The following is a 23,400-nucleotide window of genomic DNA, read 5'->3' on the forward strand; positions in this document are numbered from 1 at the left end:
TCAGGGGCCGTGGTTCTTTCTCAGGGGCCTTGGTTCTTTCTCAGGGGCCTTGGTTCTTTCTCAGGGGCCTTGGTTCTTTCTCAGGGGCCTTGGTTCTTCTTTCTCAGGGGCCTTGGTTCTTTCTCATTGGGCCTTGGGCCTTTCTCAGGGGCTTGATACTGTATATGCAATACTTCAGTTCATTCTGGATGTCATTGTTGCACAACAAACACTATCAGAATACTAAAACATACTTATGGACACATATTACATTTACAGTAAAATACAATATGAAAATGATTACATTTTATAAACATTTATCCTCCTATGTATTGAAATGAAACTGTAACGGTACAAATCAAACGATCTTCAAAACAACAGTGATGATAATTACAATATTTATATAATCTCCATAGTCATGTGACCGTGGGGTTAAAAGTAGTGTGTGTGTTCAGAACTGATTGGCACTGCTGGGGTCACACTGTAACAGGCGGACTATTGACGGGTCACTCTTGGCACCTTTGATGAATTCCTCCAGGGACAGTCTACCTGCAATAATAAGCCACGTGATTGGATGAGGAACTTCGTTATTCATCAAAGGTTAAAGTAAGAGCTAATGGGTGGAGGCAGAGAAAGGGTTGCATCCCAGTAGTCTCTAAAGTGGCTCCCTCTCACACACTGATTTCCCTCTTCTGCACTGCTGGGGCGACAGCGTAGCCTAGTGGTTAGAGTGTAGGGGCGGCAGGGTAGCCTAGTGGTTAGAGCGTTGGACTAGAAACCAAAAGGTTGCAAGTTTGAATCCCCGAGTTGACAAGGTACAAATCTGTTGTTCTGCCCCTGAACGAGGCAGTTAACCCACTGTTCCTAGGCCGTCATTGTAAATAAGAATCTGTTTTTAACTGACTTAAGTAAAGGTAAAACATATTTTTTAACTACTGCAGACAACTGGACTATTGTGTGGCTCAGTTCAAAGCTATCACTTAGCCTGTGTGGCTCAATTCAAAGCTATCACTTAGCCTGTGGGGAAAGAGAAGGGGGATACCTAGTCAGTTGTACAACTGAATGCATCTTCTGCATTTAACCCAACCCCTCTGATTCAGAGAGGTACGGGGGGCTGCCATAATCAACATCCACATCTTTGGCACCCAGGGAACAGTGGGTTAACTGCCTTGCTCAGGGGTTGAACAACATATTTTTTTACCTTTACACTTTCAGTTACAGGCCCAACGCTCTAATCACTAGGCTACCTGTGTGGCTCAGTTGGAAGGTCATGGGTTCAATTCCCTCAGGGATCACACATACTCAAACTCCAGTCCAATGACTATCAACCCAACATGGCTGTTACACCAAGAGATCCGAACCCTTTGACAGGGTCGCTAGATGTTGGGTTAAGGTCGCTATTGTCGGAGTCCATGTTTCTTATGCCTTCACATAAAGATAGAGGGCGCCACTTATCCACTTTTAGACTATTGAGATTCACCTAATAAAGCAGGCCATTAAATTATGTGCAGAAACACTTGTGGTTTTGATTCTCTCTTTCAATCATTGCTATCAAACTGTTGAACTATCAGACTATCAAACTGTTGAACTATCAGACTATCAAACTGTTGAACTATCTGACTATCAAACTGTTGAACTATCAGACTATCAAACTGTTGAACTATCTGACTATCAAACTGTTGAACTATCAGACTATCAAACTGTTGAACTATCAGACTATCGAACTATCAGACTATCAGACTATCAAGCTACCAAACTATCAAATTATCAAACTTTCAGACTATCAAGCTATCAAATGATCGAACTATCAAACTATCAAATTATCAGGGAGAAAATAAAACCAGCAGTAAGTTTCTTTTTATCCTAACCCCTTTATGGGCCGGTAGTTGAATAGCCCTACAGAAGAAACCCCTTAATAGTGAAGGCCTGCACTAAAAAGTCCTGGGTTGGATATGTCCCAAATGGCTCCTTATTCCCCATATAGTCCCAAATGGCTCCCTATTCCCCATATAGTCCCAAATGGCTACCTATTCCCATATGTCCCATGGCTCCCTATTCCCCATATAGTCCAAATGGCTCCATTCCCCATATAGTCCAAAATGGCTCCCTATTCCGCCATATAGTCCAATGGCTCCCTATTCCCCATATAGTCCAAATGGCCCTATCCCCTATTGCGAAAGGTCCATTCCCTGTATTTGTGGAATATGGTGCCATTTGGGACGAATCCCGTGCAGGGTTCCTCACCATTCATTTGTTTAGTCATCTGTCTGAAGATCTTGTCTGTCCTCTTCTCAGGTGTGGACTCGTCTTCTGGCATCTTCATGACAGAGGACACCATTTTGTAGATGGCCTAGGGAGATGGCACATAGATGAATAGAGAGAGGACCATAGGAGTAGAGAGTTAAAGCTATAATCCTTAATTGAAACAATAACAATGCAGCCACCCCMCCTCTGTTTTGTTAAAAAGCTGAGGAATGTATACACATAACCCCTAAAATTCATAGAGCTACGGATGCCAGGACTGACCGAAAACTATKATTTTAACCATGTTTTATAAGCTATACAGTGTTTGTTTACATTTATATCGTTTACAAACATTGTAYTAAAACAAGATTCTATTTTGGGTTCTGATGGGGTACGACAGTTGAACTAAGCTCATGAYTAGGAGCCGTGGTTTACGATGCGCTTTTTGAGGCACTGTGGTTTTACCATTATTTCTAGCATTATCCACTACTGTTGCTGCAGGCAGAAGATTCTAGGAAATGTTCTGTAACTGACACAAGCTTTGTCCAATCAATCCACGTCTGGTTGTGCCTGTGTWTTTGGTGGGGGGATTGCCTAAACCGGGTGAGGCGTAGCTCTGCTAATCTTAATTTAAAAAAWATATATATATATTTCACAGGGAATACTATTTGTAGATCAGTAATCCTACAGTCGTGGCCAAAAGTTTTGAGACTGACACAAATATTAATTTCCACAAAGTTTGCTGCTTCAGTGTCTTTAGATATTTTTGTCAGATGTTACTATGGAATACTGAAGTATAATTACAAGCATTTCATAAGGTGTCAAAGGCTTTTATTGACAATTACATGAAGTTGATGTAAAGAGTCAATATTTGCAGTGTTGACCCTTCTTTTTCAAGACCTCTGCAATCCGCCCTGGCATGCTGTCAATTAACTTCTGGGCCTCAGCCTGACTGATGGCAGCCCATTCTTGCATAATCAATGCTTGTAGTTTGTCAGAATTTGTGSGTTTTTGTTTSTCCACCCGCCTCTTGAGGATTGACCACAAGTTCTCAATGGGATTAAGGTCTGGGGAGTTTCCTGGCCATGGACCCAAAATATCGATGTTTTGTTCCCCGAGCCACTTAGTTATCACTTTTGCCTTATGACAAGGTGCTCCATCAAGCTGGAAAAGGCATTGTTCTTCACCAAACTGTTCCTGGATGYTTGGGAGAAGTTGCTCTCGGAGGATGTGTTGGTACCATTCTTTATTCATGGCTGTGTTCTTAGGCAAAATTGTGAGGGAGCCCACTCCCTTGGCTGAGAAGCAACCCCACACATGAATGGTCTCAGGATACTTTACTGTTGGCATGACACAGGACTGATGGTAGCGCTCACCTTGACTTCTCCGGACATGGGGCATCTTTTCCGGATGCCCCAAACAATCGGAAAGGGGATTCATCAGAGAAAACTACTGTACCCCAGTCCTCAGCAGTCCAATCCCTGTACCTTTTGCAGAATATCAGTCTGTCCCTGATGTTTTTCCTGGAGAGAAGTGGCTTCTTTGCTGCCCATCTTGACACCAGGCCATCCTCCAAAAGTCTTCACCTCACTGTGCGAGCTCTGTACTGGTGGTGCCCCGATCCCGCAGCTGAATCAACTTTAGGAGACGGCCCTGGCGCTTGCTGGACTTTTTTGGGCGCCCTGAAGCCTTCTTCACAACAATTGAACCGCTCTCCTTGAAGTTCTTGATGATCCGATAAATGGTTGATTTAGGTGCAATCTTACTGGCAGCAATATCTTTGCCTGTGAAGCCCTTTTTGTGCAAAGCAATGATGACGGCACGTGTTTCCTTGCAGGTAACCATGGTTGACAGAGGAAGAACAATGATTCCAAGCACCACCCTCCTTTTCAAGCTTCCAGTCTGTTATTCAAACTCAATCATCATGACAGTGATCTCCATCCTTGTCCTCGTCAACACTCACACCTGTGTTAACGAGAGAATCACTGATATTATGTCCGCTGGTCCTTTTGTGTCAGGGCTGAAATTCAGTGGAAATGTTTTTTTGGGGATTCAGTTCATTTGCATGGAAAAGAGGGACTTTGCAATTAATTGCAATTCATTTGATCACTCTTCATAACATTCTGGAGTATATGCAAATTGCCATCATACAAACTGAGGCAGCAGACTTTGTGYAAATTAATATTTGTATCATTCTCAAAACGTTTGGCCACGACTGTACAGTACAGCTCACGTTGCTGATCCTCTCCAACAGGCTCAGAAGTTGTAGTAAAAAATGTGGGTCAGTTAAAGGTAAAATCCACAAAATAACTATTTTGGTATTTGTTTCATCAGTCCTCTATTGACTCAGTCCCAAACTGTTTTACATGTCAGCGATCAAGTTGTCAAGATATAGAACTTTCAAAATACAGAAAGTTTCACAGTATGATGCATTTTGCTTCATATGACCTCTTGATGTTGGCTTAACCTTTTATTGTGGTGGGCTAAATCAGGATCACACAGAGTGTTTCTTGGTAGTCTTGAAACAAATCTACTTTGAAACAAATGTATACACCTCACACACATGGTTATGGGCTTAAGAGAACACACCTGTACCATTACAGATAAAGAGTTTAAATATTTTTGAATTTGCATCCCAATATTGCACTTTTTACACATCACAGAAGACTGAAATATAACAAAACTGTTTGACATTGAAACACCGGATTTTCGGTGGATTCTTTTTTWAAAATGTTTATTAATTATGAAAAAGAACAATAGCATATCACCCATGAGGCCACTAGAATACAGGAAATGGATCTATGGTTGCAACACTACCCCCTTCCTTCAGGAGAGCGTGTCCCCACGCTGACTATACCAACTCCCTCACGTGTACACGCCTCTTGGATGGCCTCAAGGGCGCCATCCGACTTCTGAAACCAATGTAGTGAATTCTGGGGGAAGCCCCGACTGGGACTCAAACCCTGATCCAGCGTCTTTCAAGCCAACACCTTAACAGTTACACTAAGAGGTTCGTAGTAGCTACAGTTCATTCGGAAAGTATTCAGACCCCTTCACTTTTTCCACATTGTTACTTTACAGCCTTATTCTAAAATGTATTAAATGTTTCCCTCATCAATCTACACACAYTACCCCATAATGACATCACAATACCCCATAATGACATCACAATACCCCATAATGACATCACAATACCCCATAATGACAAAGTGAAAACATGTTGTTTAGAATTTTTATCACATTTATTACAAACAAAAAACAGAAATACCTTKTTTACATAAGTATTCTGACCCTTTGCTATGAGACTCGAAATTGAGCTCAGGTGCGTTCTGTTTCCATTGATCATCCTTGAGATGTTTCTACAACTTGATTGTAGTCAACCTGTGGTAAATTCAATTGATTGGACATGATTTGGATAGGCAAACCCCTGTCTATATAAGGTCCCACAGTTGACAGTGCAGAGCAAAAACCAAGCCATGAGGTTGAAGGAATTGTCCATAGAGCTCCGAGACAGGCAGAGATCTTGGGAAGGGTGCCAAAATATTTCTGCAGCATTGAAGATCCCAAAGAACACAGTGGCCTCCATCATCCTTAAAGAGAAGAAGATTGGAACCACTAAGACTCTTCCTATAGCTGGCTGCCCAGCCAAACTGAGCAATCGGAGGAGAAGGGCCTTGGTCAAGGAGGTGACCAAGAACCCAATGGTACTACTCTGACAGAGCTCCTGAGTTCCTCTATGGAGATGAGAAAATCTCTCAGAAGGAAAACCATCTCTGCACCACTCCACCAATCAGGCCTTCATGTTAGTGGCCAGACAGATGCCACTCCTCAGCCCACTTGGTGTTTGTCAAAGGCACCTAAAGGACTCTCAGACCATGAGAAACAACATTCTCTGGTCTGATGGAACCAAGATTGAACTATGCAAGGAAACTTGCCACCATCCCTATGGTGAAGCATGGTGGTGGAAGAATCATGCTGTGGGGATGTTTTTCAGGATAGTCATGATCGGGGGAAAGATGAACGGAGCAAAGTACAGAGAGATCCTTAGTTCACCTTCCAACAGGACAACGACCTTAAGCACACAGCCAAGACAACACAGGAGTGGCTTCGGGACAAGTCTGTGAATGTCTTTGAATGGCCCAGCTTGAGCCTGGATTTGAAACCGATCGAACATCTCTGGAGAGACCTAAAAAAATAGCTATCCAGCTACACTCATCATCCAACCTGACAGAGCTTGAGAGGATCTGCAGAGAAGAATGGGAGGAACTCCCCAAATACAGGTGTGACAAGCATACCCAAGAAGACTCGAGGCTGTAATCGCTGTCAAAGGTGCTTCAGTAAAGTACTGAGTAAAGGGTCTGAATACTAATGTAAATGTGATATTTGCATTTTTTTTATTTTTATACATTAGACAAAATGTCTAAACTTGTTTTTGCTTTGTCATTATGGGGTATTGTGTGTGGATTGATGAAGGGGAAAAAATGATTTKATCAATTTTCGAATAAGGCTGTAACGTAACAAGATGTGGAACAGATGAGGTCTGAGTACTTTCCGAATGCAATGTAATTCCAAAAATGTATGTAGCAACTGCAGATTCTAGCTTCAAGGTGGATAAATGAGGGATACACTGATTAGCACTGTCTTCTTACTATGTGATAGATGCTGTGTTTTGACGATTCAGTCTATTAGCTTCCACAAACTTTACTCATTTCTATCATCCATTGGTCCTTGTGTTGATTTTATAACTCATTTTAAATTCGTATTTACAATGACGGCCTACCCCAGACCAAACCCGGACGACGCTGGGCCAATTGTGCGCCGCCCTATGGGACTCCCAATCACGACCGGATGTTACAATACACCGGTGGAAGACAGGGGATTGAGACTGACCTGTACGATCTCCAGCATCTCCGCACGGCTGATGTAGCCGTTCCCATCCAGGTCGTACATGCTGAAGGCCCACTTGAGCTTATGCTCCAGCTTGCCTCGTGACGTTACGCTCAGCGCGATGATGAACTCCCTGAAGTCTATCGTCCCGTCTGCGTTGGTGTCGAACGTGCGGAAGACGTGCTCGGAAAATTTGGAGGCGTCCCCGTACGGGAAGAAGTTGGCATAGATCTTCTTGAACTCATCCACAGTCAGGTGGCCCGTGGGGCAGTCTTTTAGGAAGCCTCTGTACCACTCCTGGAGCTCGTGGTCAGTGAACTCTGTGTTCTCACGCAGGTCATTCAACACCTCCGGCCGTAGCTTGCTGTTCTGTTTGCCCATGGCTGAGGCAGCCCCTCCTCTCGCCCAGTTGGTGTTTCTCTCCCTCCTTCAAGATGAGTCTTTTGACGTTTTCTTGTTTTCTTTCACAGTCTTGTGTTTTCCTCCACTCTGCAACTGACTCCTTTTTCCTGGAGGGGAATAGGCAGGGGGGTTGATGGAAGATAGCCTATAGAGAGGACAGACAGAGAGAACCTGGTAATAGGGGTACGTACACTAGGTATATTTTTTATCCTTTAGAAGGCTAGGATCCAGTTTGTTTGGAAAGAACCCATGACAACATCTGGCCAGCTCTGAGTAGCATCTGCATGACAACATCTGGCCAGCCCTGCGGTAGCATCTGCATGACAACATCTGGCCAGCTCTGCGGTAGCATCTGCATGACAACATCTGGCCAACTCTGCAGGAATGAGTTATAATGTCATACATGTCTAATTGATCAACAGCCCTGCCACAAGTCATTACTCATTCTAGTTCTCAATCAATGAAAACCAAACAGAAAAACTGCAGTCTTCAATAATGGTATAATCTGAAATGAGTCGATTTATATCTTAAACTTCACTGCTGACATACTGCACACTTTTTGGGGGATTGTATTAACAGCGGACTAATGATTATTTCTTTTACAAATATCGTTTTGAGTGAACTATCCCTTTAACATACAGTGTACTCATTCTCAAATGAAACAAACAAGAAGGTACTAAGGCAACGAGCAGATCAAAATATGAAACTCCAGCTGTCCGTAATGACATTTTTAGATAAATCGCTTTATGCATCTGATGGAAAACCTACAATACATAAATTAGCTGGTAAATCCTGACTAATTTGCCAATCAATTTGTCTATTAGGAGATGAAAACTTCACATGCAGCGCATATTCATTAGCAATCATTAATGACCTTAAAGAAAAATGTATATCATCAGAATGTTTAACAATTATGTCTAAATGGTTTTCCAAATACATGTGTGATTTTCCATTGTCGTGGTACCATAGAGGACATGACGAACTACAGGAGGATGGAAGGTACAGTACCATAGAAGACATGATGAACTACAGGAGGATGGAAGGTACCATAGAGGACATGATGAACTACAGGAAGATGGAAGGTACAGTACCATAGAGGACATGATGAACTACAGGGAGGATGGAAGGTACAGTACCATAGAAGGACATGATGAAATACAGGAGGATGGAAGGTACAGTACCATAGAGGACATGATGAACTACAGGAGGATGGAAGGTACCCATAGAGACATGATGAACTACAGGAGGATGGAAGGTACAGTACTATAGAGGACATGATGAACTACAGGAGGATGGAAGGTACTATAGAGGACATGATGACTACAGGAGGATGGAAGGTACTTAAGGACATGATGAAATACAGGAAGATGGAAGTACTATAGAAGACATGATGAACTACGGAGGATGGAAGGTACCATAGAGGACATGATGAACTACAGGAGGATGGAAGGTACAGTCTATAGAGGACATGATGAAATACAGGAGGATGGAAGGTACTATAGAGGACATGATGAACTACAGGAGGATGGAAGGTAAGTACCATAGAGGACATGATGAACTACAGGAGGATGGAGGTACCATAAGAGGACATGATGAACTACAGGAAGATGGAAGGTACAGTACCATAGAGGACATGATGAAATACAGGAAGATGGAAGGTACAGTACCATAGAGGACATGATGAAATACAGGAAGATGGAAGGTACAGTACCATAGAGGACATGATGAACTACAGGAATATATGGAAGGTACCATAGAGGACATGATGAACTACAGGAAGATGGAAGGTACAGTACTATAGAGGACATGATGAACTACAGGAAGATGAAAGGTACCATAGAAGACATGATGAACTACATGAGGATGGAAGGTACAGTACCATAGAGGACATGATGAACTACAGGAGGATGGAAGGTACAGTACCATAGAGGACATGATGAACTACAGGAGATGGAAGGTACAGTACCATAGAGGACATGATGAACTACAGGAGGATGGAAGGTACCATAGAGGACATGATGAAATACAGGAGGATGGAAGGTACCATAGAGGACATGAATGAATACAGGAGGATGGAAGGTATCCATAGAGGACATGATGAACTAAGGGAGCGATGGAAGGTACTATAGAGGACATGATGAACTACAGGAGGATGGAAGGTACAGTACCATAGAGGACATGATGAACTACAGGAGGATGGAAGGTACCATAGAAGACATGATGAACTGCAGGAAGATGGAAGGTACCATAGAAGACATGATGAACTGCAAACCTGCATTGTGGTATTACACAATAGCTATTTTTCCTGTGTGACGGTTCTTTCCTCTTTTGACCTCTATTGCTTCTCTATTGTTCTTCAAGCAAGATGGAGGCCGATGACATCACATCAGATCAACTCCTTGAAAGCCCTACTCCTTCCAGTTTGCAGTTGTGTCTAAACATGTTTGTTTTTTTACCCTTTAGTGTGTGTACTTTACTGTTTTTATACTTGGGATATCACTGTTGAGGTTAGCGTTCAAGGTTAGCAAAACCGTATCTCAATCAAGGATGCATTTTTAACCAAAAGGGATGTGGAATGAGCAAGTCAGAGTTTTTCATCATGGGTCTTGTTCTGGTGGCAGCTCTGCAGAGTGAATCTGATTTTCAACCTAACCTTAATCACACTGCTGACCCTAATGCCTAACCCTAACCTTAAATTAGGAACAAAAAGTTGTTTTTTTACAATTTAGCCAGTTTTAACTTTGCAGCTGGCCTATCTAAGGGGAAATCGGTCAGTTCTGCCTCCAGGACAAGACTTGTGACAATAAACGTCGACTTGCATAGAGTCATAATAAGGGCTAACCTATGGCCTGACCCATCTCCTTATGTATTCCTAACCCCCTGTTGCAAAAAGTGACATCCCAAAAACATARACATTTTACATTGACATTTGAGTAATTTAGCAGACGCCCTTATTCAGAACGACTTACAGTAGTGGGTGCATACATTTTCAAACTTTTTTTTCACACTGGTCCCCCGGTGGGAATCAAATCAATATACAACACAAAAGGCTCCTAGCGTCCCACACATGTCTTCTGAACCTAACACTAAAACTAAGGGCGTTTTCACATATGAAATTCACTACCCTGGTTCAGTTCCTGGAGTGTTTGTGAGAATTCTACAGAATACGTTTTGCTTTCACAACAGCTGAAAATAAACAGTTTCAGGGTGCGATTAGCAAGACGCACATTCTACATGACGTTCGTGAGATTGTTTACAACGGGCACAAAAGTTCCACGCGACTCGCGCTGCCGAGTCACAATACCCGGTAATCTGGTCCTGGATCTTTGACCCACTACTCATGGATCTTTGACACACATCCAAACGCTCCATTATCCGAATCATAAGGGGATATGTGAAAGCGGCCTAAAACTGAAACTAAGGGTCTGGATTCAATCCGTGTCGCCGAAGTATCGTGGAAGATCCGCATTAAAATATAAAGGTAATTTCCGATTGAGCCTACATATGCAGTGTTTACCGTGAATGCAGTCTCCGCCTTTAATTGCCAATCGCGCTATAAAGCGGATCTTCAGCACTACGGATTGAATAGAGCCTTAAATAATACTAAAACAAAATAAAAATATCTGTATACAACTTCAACTAAACAAAAAATAGCAAATCAATAGCAAATCAGGTCTAAAAAACTAACGGACACTAAACTGAATTCAAAATACATGTATAATATAAACACAAAACTATAATAACCTTGGTGTGTGTGAGAGACTGTGAGTATCCAGAATGTGTTAAACTGCAGTCGTTCTCTGTGGAAATCTCATATCAGGGCATTAGAACAAAAATGTTTGTCATGTGGAACGCTATTATTGATGACTGTCATTATGGATGACCTTCATTATGGATGACTGTCGTTATGGATGACTGTCATTATGGATGACCTTCATTATGGATGACTGTCGTTATGGAATGATGTCATTATGGATGACCTTCATTATGGATGACTGTCGTTATGGATGACTGTTCATTATGGATGACCTTCATTATGGATGACTGTTCGTTATGGATGACTGTCAATTATGGATGACCTTCATTATGGATGACTGTCGTTATGGATGACTGTCATTATGGATGACCTTCATTATGGATGACTGTTGTTATGGATGACGTGGTCCATTATGGATGACCTTCATTTATGGATGACTGTCGTTTATGGATGACTGTCATTTATGGATGACTGTCGTTATGGATGACTGTCATTATGGATGACTTCATTGTGGATGACTGTCGTTATGGATGACTGTCATTATGGATGACCTTCATTATGGATGAATGTCGTTATGGATGACTGTCGTTATGGGTGACTGTCATTATGGATGACTGTCATTATGGATGACTGTCGTTATGGATGACTGTCATTATGGCAGTTATCCATCCTGTCTGCCCAAAATATGCCCTCTCCTGTGGCTGCTTGTTCCAAGCCAGGGCTGTTCAATTACGGTTCTGAAGGGTTGAAAAACTTTTTGTTTCTACCTGGTAGTTAATTGCACTCGTCTGGTGTCCTAGGTCTGAATCAGTCCCTTATTAGAAGGAGAGGATGAAAACCAGAAGTGATTCTGCCCTCCAAGACCAACATTGAACAGCCCTGTTCTAACTTTTCAAATCTAGGCCCTGATCAGCCCTGATCTCCCCACTCACTCAATCAATCAATCAATCATTCTATTTGCCATGCGAATATAGTGCAACAATATGTGCTCCCTCCTTACCCCCTGGCTTGGCACTCCCTGGCTTGTCACCCCCTGGCTTGGCACCCCCTGGCTTGGCTGTGTATTGTGTTGGCAGGTGCTTGGCACCCCCTGGCTTGGCACCCCCTGGCTTGACTGTGTATTGTGTTGGCAAATGCTTGGTGCCCCCTGGCTTGGCTGTGTATTGTGTTAGCAGGTGCTTGGCACCCCCTGGCTTGGCACCCCCTGGCTTGGGAAGACTTGCTTCAGATCATATAACTGGGACTAAGCTAACTGGTTTGGGACAGATCAACTGTTATACATTTCATATGTATGCATGTACACTGAACAAAAATATAAACGCAACATGCAACAATTTCAAAGATTTTTACTTGAGTTCATATAAGGACATCAGACAATTGAAATAAATAAATAAGGCCCTAATCTATGGATTTCACATGACTGGGAATACAGATYTGCACCGGTTGGTCTCAGACACCTTTAAAAAAGGTAGGGGCGTGGATCAGAAAACCAGTCAGTATCTGGAGTGACCACCATTTGCCTCATCTCCTTCGCATAGAGTTGGCTGTGCGAAGTTGCTGGTTATTGGTGGGAACTGGAACATGCTGTCGTACATGTCGATCCAGAGCATCCCAAACATGCTCAATGGGTAACATGTCTGGCGAGTATGGAGACCATGAAAGAACTGGGACATTTTCAGCCTCCAGGAATTGTGTACAGACCCTTGCATCATGGGGCCATGCATTATCATGCTGAAACACGAGGTGATGGCGGCGGATTATAGGCACGACAATTGGCCTCAAGATCTCCTCACGGTATTTCTGTGCATTCAAATTGCCATCGATAAAATTAAATGTGTTCATTGTCTGTAGCTTATGCCTGCACATACCATAACCTCACCGCCACCATGAGGCACTCTGTTCGCAACGTTGACATCAGTAAACCGCTTGCACACATGACGCCGTACACTCTGTCTACCATCTGCCTGGTACAATTGAAACCGGGATTTATCCGTGAAGAGCACACTTCTCCAGCGTGCCAGTGTCCATTGAAGGTGAGTATTTGCCCACTGAAGTCAGTTACGATGCCGTACTGCAGTCAGGTCAAGACCCTGGTGAGGACGACAAACACGCAGATGAGCTTCCCTAAGACGCTTTCTGACAGTTTGTGGAGAAGTTCTTCAGTTGTACAAACCCACAGATTCATCAGCTGTCTCGGTGGCTGGTCTCAGACGATCCCGCAGGTGAAGAAACCGGATTTGGAGGTCCTAGGCTGGCGTGGCTACATGTGGTCTCCGTTTGTGAGGACGGTTTCATGTACTGCCAAATTCTCTAAGACGACATTGGAGGCGGCTTATGGTAGAGAAATTAACATTACATTCTCTGGCAACAGCTCTGGTGCACATTCCTGCAGTCAGCATGCCAATTGTACACTCCCTCAAAACTTGAGACATCTATGGCATTGTGTTGCATATTTTAGAGTGGCCTTTTATTGTCCCCAGCATAAGGTAATGACCATGCTGCTTAATCAGCTTCTTGATATAGCACACCTGTCAGGTGGATTATCTTGCAAAGAAGAAATGCTCACTAACAGGGATGGAAACACATTTCTGCACACAATTTGAGCTAATAATCTTTTTGTGCATATGGAAAAGGTCTGGGATCTTTTATTTCAGCTCATGAAACATGGGACCAACACTTTATATGTTGCGTTTTACATTTTTGTTGAGTGTATTTTTCTCCATGCAGGGAAATGTGCTTTTCGAAAGTGCAGGTTTATTGAGGACACCAAAGTTAACACACTGTTGCAACTTGGCTACCTGACAAACTTTTCATTTTTTTTATAACCGTTTAACCAAAACTCTGCATTTAACACATTTAAAAACATCTTCGTTTTTTTCTCGCTCAACTTTCTTCATTCCACTTTCAACCCCGCAAGCTTTAGTACTTGGATACCAACAACCGAGCCAGGCTACCAAGAGCTCAACTCATTCAACGCTCTCTTTAGAACTACTGAGGAAAGTCTTTACTTCCAGCGTGTGAGTGTGACTCCAACTGTTGGCCAGTACATGCTGTAACTGTATGTTTTGTATCCCCCACGACTACAGACACTGGGGACACGCCCGACTAAGCGCTGAGAGGCTACAACAAACGCTAAGACGCAGCCGTGCCAGCAAGAAACAGRCAGCGACCTGCCACTGACAACTGACCCAGCCATCACCCGCCCCCCTGCGTATCTCTCTCACTCTTCACATTCAATGCGAGACAGACAACAACACAGTTGTGCGAGGCGCTGGTGGGGGTGTCCGCGGCCATGGAGAGAGCATCTAAGTCCCAGGCGGTGCCGGGAAATGTTTGTTCCCTTCGACTGTCGGCGTTGAGCAGTGAAACTCCTTTGAATCTGCTGGGGACCCGCAGGCTATTAAGTGTATGATCTGCGACATCTTTAAATGCTTCCTGTCAAAACATCCAAGTGGATCATAATGGGGACTTCCTGGACTATGATCAATTTCCACCACTGCACCCCTATACTAGCTTGAACCAGAAAATGGCTGCTCATTGTTCAACTCCAGGTGAGCGTAAATGGATGAGTGTCGGAACCAGAAAGAAGGAGAATAATTATTCTCGACGCTTCTGCCTTCTTCCCCGCGTCCGGACTTAAGACTTTCAAAACGCTTTGAGCCCCTGCTGTCTTCTGCCGGGGGCTTGGCTGTTCCCTCCATGGCTGTGGATGTCCCTCCAGCTACTTCTCCCTGTCCTAGTCAATAAACTGCCTGGGCACAGCCTGGACCACCGCTGCCAGTGCTCTCTGGATCAGAGCTCTGTCCCTTTGGCTGTTGAGGCCTGCACACAGCCCTCTTCTCAGGTGAGTTCTTTGGCTCTGGCCTCTCAATCTGCTTTGAGACACGGCAGATGCCAGATCATTCCGTCTATTGTGATAGGTACAGATATATGCCTCACCATCGAACCTGGGGCAAAGACTTTGTGTTTTCCTGGGGCAAAAGTTCAGGATATCACCAGGTTGCTTCCCGAGGCTGCGTGTCAGGGACTGATACTGTCATGGTTCATGTGGGGTCGAATGGCATTATGAAAGGCAGCTCAGAACAGCTGAAGATGGATTTTAAAGAACTGATTGGGTCACTACTTGACACCAACAAACGCCACATAATATCTGCCCTCCCTAAATCGTGGCACTGAATGGTTCAGCAGACTTGTAGCCCTCCATAACTGGCTACGTGACTATTGCAGCTCTGTGGGTGTAACATTTATTGACAATTTTGATACCTTCTGGTAACAATGCTGGAATTATAAAGAGGATGGGATCCACCCAAATTATTTGGGATCCTGGATCCTTTCATAGCATTGTAAGGCTGCGTTGACACAATGACTTATCAATGACCCAAGCCCCGCTCAGACTATCAGCACACGTACAGGGAAGGACATTCAACAAGCAGAGCACTTACACAAATTTCTGATGATTGGATGAGAGAAATTGATGATAAAAAGATTGTGAGGGATATTTAGTTATACTTCAGTGCGGCTTTTGACATTATCGATCATAGTCTGTTGCTGGAAAAACATATGTGTTATGGCTTTACACCCCCTGCTATACTGTGGATAAAGAGTTATCTGTCTAATAGAACACAGAGGGTGTCCTGTAATGGAGCCTCTAACATAATCTAGGTATAATCAGGAATTCCCCAGGGCAGCTGTCTAGGCCCCTTACCTTTTTGCAATCTTTACTAACGACATGCCACAGAGGCACACTGAGTAAAGCCAGTGTGTCTCTGTATGAGGATGACTCAACACTACGCCAGCTACCACAGCAACTGAAACACTTAACAAAGAGCTGCAATTAGTTTCAGAATGGGTGGCAAGGGATAAGTTAGTCCTAAATATTTCAAAAACTAAAAGCATTGCATTTGGGACAAATCATTCACAAAATTCTAAACCTTAACTAAATCTTGTAATGAATAATGTGGTAATTGAGCAAGTTGAGGAGACTAAACTGTTTGGAGTAACCTGGATTGTAAACTGTCATGGTCAAAACATATTGATACAACAGTAGCTAGGATGGGGAGAAGTCTGTCCAAAATAAAGCGCTGCTCTGCATTCTTAACAACACTATCAGCAAGGCAGGTCCTAAAGGCTCTAGTTTTGTCACACCTCGACTACTGTTCAGTTGTGTGGTCAGGTACCACAAAGAGGGACTTAGGAAAATTGCAATTGGCAGCATAGCTGGCCCTTGGATGTACACAGAGAGCTAACATTAATAATATGCATGTCAATTTCTCCTGGCTGAGAGTAGAGGACAGATTGACTTCATCACTACTTTTATTTGTGAGAGGTATTGACATGTTGAATGCACCGAGCTGTCTGTTTGAACTACTGGCACACAGCTCGGACACCCATGCATACCCCACAAGACATGCCACAAGAGATCTCTTCACAGTCCCCAAGTCCAGAACAGACTATGGGAGGCGCAGAGTACTACATAGAGCCATGACTACATGGAACTCTATTCCACATCAAGTAACTCATGCAAGCAGTGAAATTTGATTTAAAAAACAGATACAAATACGCCTTATGGAACAGCAGGGACTGTAAAGCAACACAAACATAGGCACAGACACATGCATACAAACACATGATAACATACGCACTATACACAGTGTTGTGGATATGTGGTAGTAGAGTAGAGGCCTGAGGGCACACACTGAATATGTTGTGAAATCTGTTGTGAATGTCTTGTAATGTTTAAAAAAAATTATAACTGCCTTCATTTTGCTGGACCCCAGGAAGAGTAGCTGATGCCTTGGCAGCAGTTAATGGACATGAACACAATGGACATGAACACAATGGACATGAACACAATCATTGAGTGATGTGACTTTGTGACTTTTAAAGTCACATTGCTTAATGCTCTAGCCACATCTGCAGTGACCGAGGGTTAGCTCAATGATTGTGTTCATGTCAGAAAAAGTTGTATACATTATTTACTTCCTGATTTACCTTCAACCTGACAATTGTGTTACTTTATATTAACTATTAATAATGCTTATAACTGACATTCAAGTAACTATCTAATGCTTTAATGACATTACCATTCACTATTAATAATGCTTTTATGAATGACATTCAGTAATAATAATGCTTTATGAATTACATTCACCATATATATGCTTATGAATTACTTCACTAATAATAATGCTTTATGACATGACATTCACTAATAATAATGCTTTATGACATTACATTCACTAATAATAATGCTTTAATGACATTACATTCGCTAATAATAGTGCTTTATGACATTACATTCGCTATTAGTAATGCTTTATGACATTACATCACTATCTAGTAATGCTTTATTGAAATTAACATTCATATTAGTAATCTTTTATTAACATTAAGCATTCAATTCATAAATGCTTTTAATGACTTACATCACTAATAATAATGCTTTCTGACATTACATTCACTATTAGTTTAGTAATGCTTTATGACATTACATTCGCTATTAGTAATGCTTTATGAAATTACATTCAATTTAGCAATGCTTTCTTCCTTCCCCTCCTCTAATCCCGATTCCCTCCTTTACTGAGTGCCTGCTCTACCCTTATCTAATAACCAGGAAGGAAGAATAAGGAAGGAGAACTAGATACCAATCTCTAACTTCCTGGGATACCCGCGCACGCACACGCGCACGCACGCACACGCGCACGCACGCACGCACACACACACACACTAAATGACTCCAGACTGATTCCTTGACATTTCTTTTCAGGATCTGAAAGGATGAGACTAATATCAGCAATATGGGCTTCCATGGGGATTCCCTCTTATTGCTCATTCCCTCCTATCTAATAACCAGGAAGGAAGAATAATGAAACAAGATACCAATCTCTAACTTCCTGGGATACACAAACACATGCGCACACGCACGCACGCACGCACACACGCACCCTCCTTTGCAGTAATTTCAGATCTGCAAAGGAGGAGTCATACTTAGGTAGCCTGTTTTCCCACTATGGGTTGTGTCTGTGTTTCACCATACAGAACTGTTTCGGTTGTTTGTTCGTGTTTTTGTTATTTTGTTCTGTGTTCATTTGATTTATTAAAAATCTAATTATGGACACTTACCACGCAGCACATTGGTCCGATATTTCCTACTCCTCCTCAGACGAAGAGGAGTACCGTTACAAATAGGMGTCAGTGATGGATCCAGGGTCCTAATTGATATAACATTTTTCACATCACAGTTTCTATCTGGAAATCTGTAATGAAGCATCATAACACTGGAGCCTTGTTTGAATGATGAGTTGAGTTGTAACTAAAACAAATACATGTTGTGATTAAAGATAGGTGGGGAGTGCCTTAGTCTAATCATTCAAACTGGCTGACAAAAACTAAGTCTGAAAGGAGTGTGACTTATCTGGACAGGGTGAGACTTTAGTATTGTATGATCCATCATTTTAAACCTTCTGGAAATGATTCAGAAAAATAAATCATCCAATCATCAAAATGAGAAACATTTAGGGGGTGGGACAACAACAAGGAATAAGAAAAACAGGAAGTGGAAAATCGAGCAGACCCAAAATATCCTGTGGGCTGCTGGGTAACAAAAGGGCTATCCACTTCCTGGTGTGGGGTTTTGGCCATCGCCTCCGTTCATCGAGGGAAGGAAGTCATTGTGGATGACAATAGGCTTGGAGAGCATGCCCAGCCTGGATACACGCACGCACGCACGCACGCACGCACGCACGCACGCGCACACACACACACACACACACACACACACACACACACACAGTGTGAAGGAAGGATCTATTTTTATCACTGTAGCACATTGATTGAAATGTAAAATCTGTGTCCTGTGTCTCACCACATTAAGTATTTTGTATAAATAACTTCCTTCATTTCTTTCTCTCACCTTCTGTTTCTGTCTAAAGGGGTATGCCTTCTCCCAGGGTGTACCACACATGAAATGAGGTGACACTGCACACTCTTAAAAGCCCAGTGCAGCCAAAAGTGTAATTTTCTTGTGTTATATTTCCACACTATGATGTTGGAATAATACTGTGAAATGGGGYAAATGATGATAATGTCATTTTAGTGTAAGAGCTGTTTGAAAAGACCTACCTGAAATTTCAGCCTGTTTTGGTGGGATGGAGTTCTGGCCTGTGTGATGACATCACCAGGTGGAAAATTAGTTAAAGATGCACTCCAGGATCTTAACCTCAATAAATTCGTAACATATAGCACGAATTGGATTCGTGACGTAGTACACAAAAAAAACATGGACTACTTTTGGCCACTTTCAAAACCACTGAAATTACACAAAGGTTTGAGAGTGTAGGCCTTCTGAGTGGCGCAGTGGTCTAAGGCACTGCATCGCAGTGCTAGCTGTGCGACTAGAGATTCTGGGTTTGGGTCAAGGCTCTGTCCCGCGACCGGGAGACCCATGGGGCGGCGCACAATTAGCCCAGCGTCGTCCGGGTTAGGGGAGGATTTGGCTGACAGGGATGTCCTTGTCCCATCGCGCACTAGCGACTCCTGTGACAGGCCGGGTACAGTGCACGCTGACACAGTTGCCAGGTGTACGGTGTTTCCTCCGACACAGTGGTGGGGCTGGCTTCCGGGTTAAGTGGGCATTGTGTCAAGAAGCAGTGCGGCTTGGTTGGGTTGTGTTTCGGAGGACGCGCGGTTCTCGACCTTCGCCTCTCCCGAGTCCGTACGGGAGTTGCAGCGATGAGACAAGACTGTAWCTACCAATTGGATACCACGAAATTGGGGAGACAAAAGGGGTAAAAAAACGAAATATAAAAAAAAAATAAGGGTTTAGAGTGCATCTTTAATAGACCAATAAGAATGAAAGTTCCAAACCCCTCTGCCAATAACAGCTACTTTTCAGTTTTCCCCCTCCCCACTCAGACCACTCCCAGACAATCCTAGCTAAATTCTTGAGTGAGAAATTGCCCTTTTCTAAGAAGCTATTTTTGTGTCTTTTTGACTATTTTAATTGAAAGCGATAACAGTAAGGTGCTTAATTGTCACCCAGAAAGGATTTGATATTGAGATAAAAACGGCTGTATTGGACCTTTAAAGCAACACTATTAGGACACAGGTCTACATTCAGTAGCCAAACGTTATCGAACATTGCAGATAGAAATGCCACAAACAGCCAACGGGATGCTTTGATGTGCATACATGTCAGGCATGTTTATTCCACATAGCATATTCTTATCTGAACGTTCCAAAAGGTTGTGTCCTGCTGAACGCTCCCCAGGACGGGAAGGAAGAGAGATTTCCTGTGAAAACACGATGTTAGGAAACGGAATTCCCCACCGTACCTCTCCCCTATCTTAGGGACACGTTCTGAATGTCTCCATGTTGCTAATGACTTACTGTAACACGTCTACCTGCACTCGTCCCTCCTTTTTAAATTCACCTCTGTTTTMAGTTGATACACAGAGACCGACAGAGACCCTCCAGTTGAGCGTGATGTTCTAAAGCTGTCAATCATAGGACACGATGCCAGTTCCTCAGTCATTATCAGTGACAGTCATGATGTTTAGGGCAGCTCTAACCTTTCCGAAAGTGGGCTAACCACAAATTGCTCAATAAATTCAGGACACCGCTAGACTCCAGTAATCAAGACAGTTCATAGTATTTATCATAGACTCCCTTTGCAACGTTAAAGAAACAATAAGGAGTTGACACAATAACAGATTGCCTGAGGGGCCATCTTGGCACGTTGAACTACAATCCAACTCAGTGAAGCATGTTTCAGGGAATCCAATCAACCRCAATGTTTTCACACAGAGAGAGATTATCCCTTTAGCTCTGGGCTCAGTTCATTCCTCTAGCATTTTCAGGCTTCTCGTGTGTTGTGTGGAATCTATAATAATTTGCCATCAAAAAGAAAGGAGGACCAAGGCACTCTTCATATAATTAATTAAAATGCCTTTATTTGTATGGCATGTTCAATAGAAACAAGGTTTTAAAAATCCGCCGAAACGCGTCGGATTTTTTAAACCTTGTTTCTATTGAGAGCACCTTCTGTCTACCAAAGAGCACCTTCTGTCTACCAAAGAGCACCTTCTGTCTACCAACATGTACTATTGTGTACCTTAGTAGCGCTTCCCTTCCTCCTCTTCCTATAATAATTTGCTTTAGGTTTCTAGCTCACTGTCCGTTTAAACGCAAGTCCTTGGCTTGAAGCACCATTATATTTGTATTAAATTAATGCGTGAATAAAATTGAAGGATTTCACTATCAGACAAGTCAGGTGACGTACTGATTTAATCAAAGCAGCAAATGTTCTAAAGCAGAATTTTGTGAAAAAGCAGGACTGATGATTTTTGCTACGTCAGTTCCAAATTAATTTCCAAATGTGTCAGTACAGGTAAATTAATTTCCAAATGTGTCAGTACAGGTAAATTAATTTCCAAATGTGTTAGTACAGGTAAATTAATTTGTCCACAGCTCAAACTACCGTATAGCGAACAGAAATCTTACCAACCATGTCATATATATATATAAAAAACAGCAAAACACGTAATTCCCAAAAGGAATGCAGTTGATAGTCCCTGAATCGGTTTTTGACTTTCTCCAGTTCAACTATTCGTAACGGCCAATTACAACAGCAAAACTCTAAAGTCCTAATGGCAGCAGGTTCTTAATACATGGAGACAGAGGATACCCTATTGTCACATATCAAATACAGAAACACACATAAACACTCAGACAGACAGACAGACAGACAGGACACACAGACACACAGACAGGACACACACACAGACAGACAGGACACACAGACAGACATACAGACAGACAGGACACAGACAGACAGGACACAGACAGACAGAGAGGACACACACACACACACACACACACACACACACACACACACACACACACTCCAAATAACAGCTATACATGCATTAGTTTTCGCATGACTTTCAAATGTTCTCTCTCTTTCTCTCTCGCAGAATAAGCGTGCTTATCTAGTCAGCTTACCACATGGAACTCTGACTCCCTCTTCTTCTCTCCACTGTCTTCTCTAAGCCAGAGTGCAACAGGATTCAGAGGGGCTCATCTGATCTGATCATAGTCGAGGCCCCCAGGCAAAACCACCGCTCCTCCGCCACTAAGTGCTGCCTAACGACGTCACTCCCGGGAGAAATAGAGAGAAGTGAGGGTAATTCTCTCACTGCGGCAGGCAGGAGACATTCACCAGATCCCCACACATCCCACAATCCCTCCCTCCTCCTTTAACAGGGTCACTACCCCTCCCAGCACTCACACACACGCGCGCAAGCACGCACACGCACACGCACACGCACACGCACACACACTCACACAGGCACAGAGACACACAGTCACACAGACACACACACACAGACACAGACACACACACACACTCACACAGGCACAGAGACACACAGACACACACACACACACAGACACACACACACACACAGGGTCGCTCCTCCCAGCAGGCATGACGGCTAACACACTCTGCCTGGAGGATACAGTTAGTTCAGAGATAAGTTAACATTCTGACATAACATACTGTAATAACAAACATTCAGACATAACATACTGTATTCAACAGACATTCAGACATAACTATGTATATAACAAACATTCAGACATAACATAACTGTATTACAGACATTCAGACATAACATACTGTATATAACATAAACATTTCAGACATAACATACTGTAATACACAAACATTCAGACTAACATACCTGTATAAAACAATTCAGACATAACATACTGTAATAACAAACATTCAGACTAACATACTGTAATAACAAACATTCAGACATAACATGACTGAATAACAAACATTCAGACATAACATTGTACTTGTAATAACAAACATTCAGACATAACATACTGTATTAAAGAACACATTCAGACATAACATACTGTATTAAACAATTCAGACATAACATACTGCATAACCAAACATTCAGACATAACATACTGTATAGAACACATCAACAACATACTGCAATAACAAAACATTCAGACATAACATACTGTATTAGAACACATTCAGACATAACATACTGTAATAAAAATAATCACTTTAACATTAGACATAACATACTGTATTAAGGCACATCAAATCA

General features: G+C 42.6%; 1 protein-coding gene across 1 annotated transcript; it reads right to left on the reverse strand.

Moving 5' to 3' along the window:
* Nucleotides 1-6: 6 nt before the first annotated feature.
* Nucleotides 7-22,489, reverse strand: LOC112071069 (hippocalcin-like protein 1). Its single transcript, XM_024138531.2, has 4 exons — nt 22,271-22,489; nt 7,114-7,657; nt 2,224-2,329; nt 7-528 (listed from the first exon to the last, which is right to left on the reverse strand). Exons 2-4 carry the CDS (start codon nt 7,489-7,491, stop codon nt 431-433), a joined length of 582 nt encoding a protein of 193 aa, XP_023994299.1. The 5' UTR covers nt 7,492-7,657; nt 22,271-22,489; the 3' UTR covers nt 7-430.
* Between the last annotated feature and the right edge of the window lie 911 nt (nt 22,490-23,400).

The sequence above is a fragment of the Salvelinus sp. IW2-2015 genome, unplaced genomic scaffold, assembly GCF_002910315.2.
Source record: "Salvelinus sp. IW2-2015 unplaced genomic scaffold, ASM291031v2 Un_scaffold1509, whole genome shotgun sequence".
In the NCBI taxonomy this organism is placed as follows: Eukaryota; Metazoa; Chordata; class Actinopteri; order Salmoniformes; family Salmonidae; genus Salvelinus; species Salvelinus sp. IW2-2015.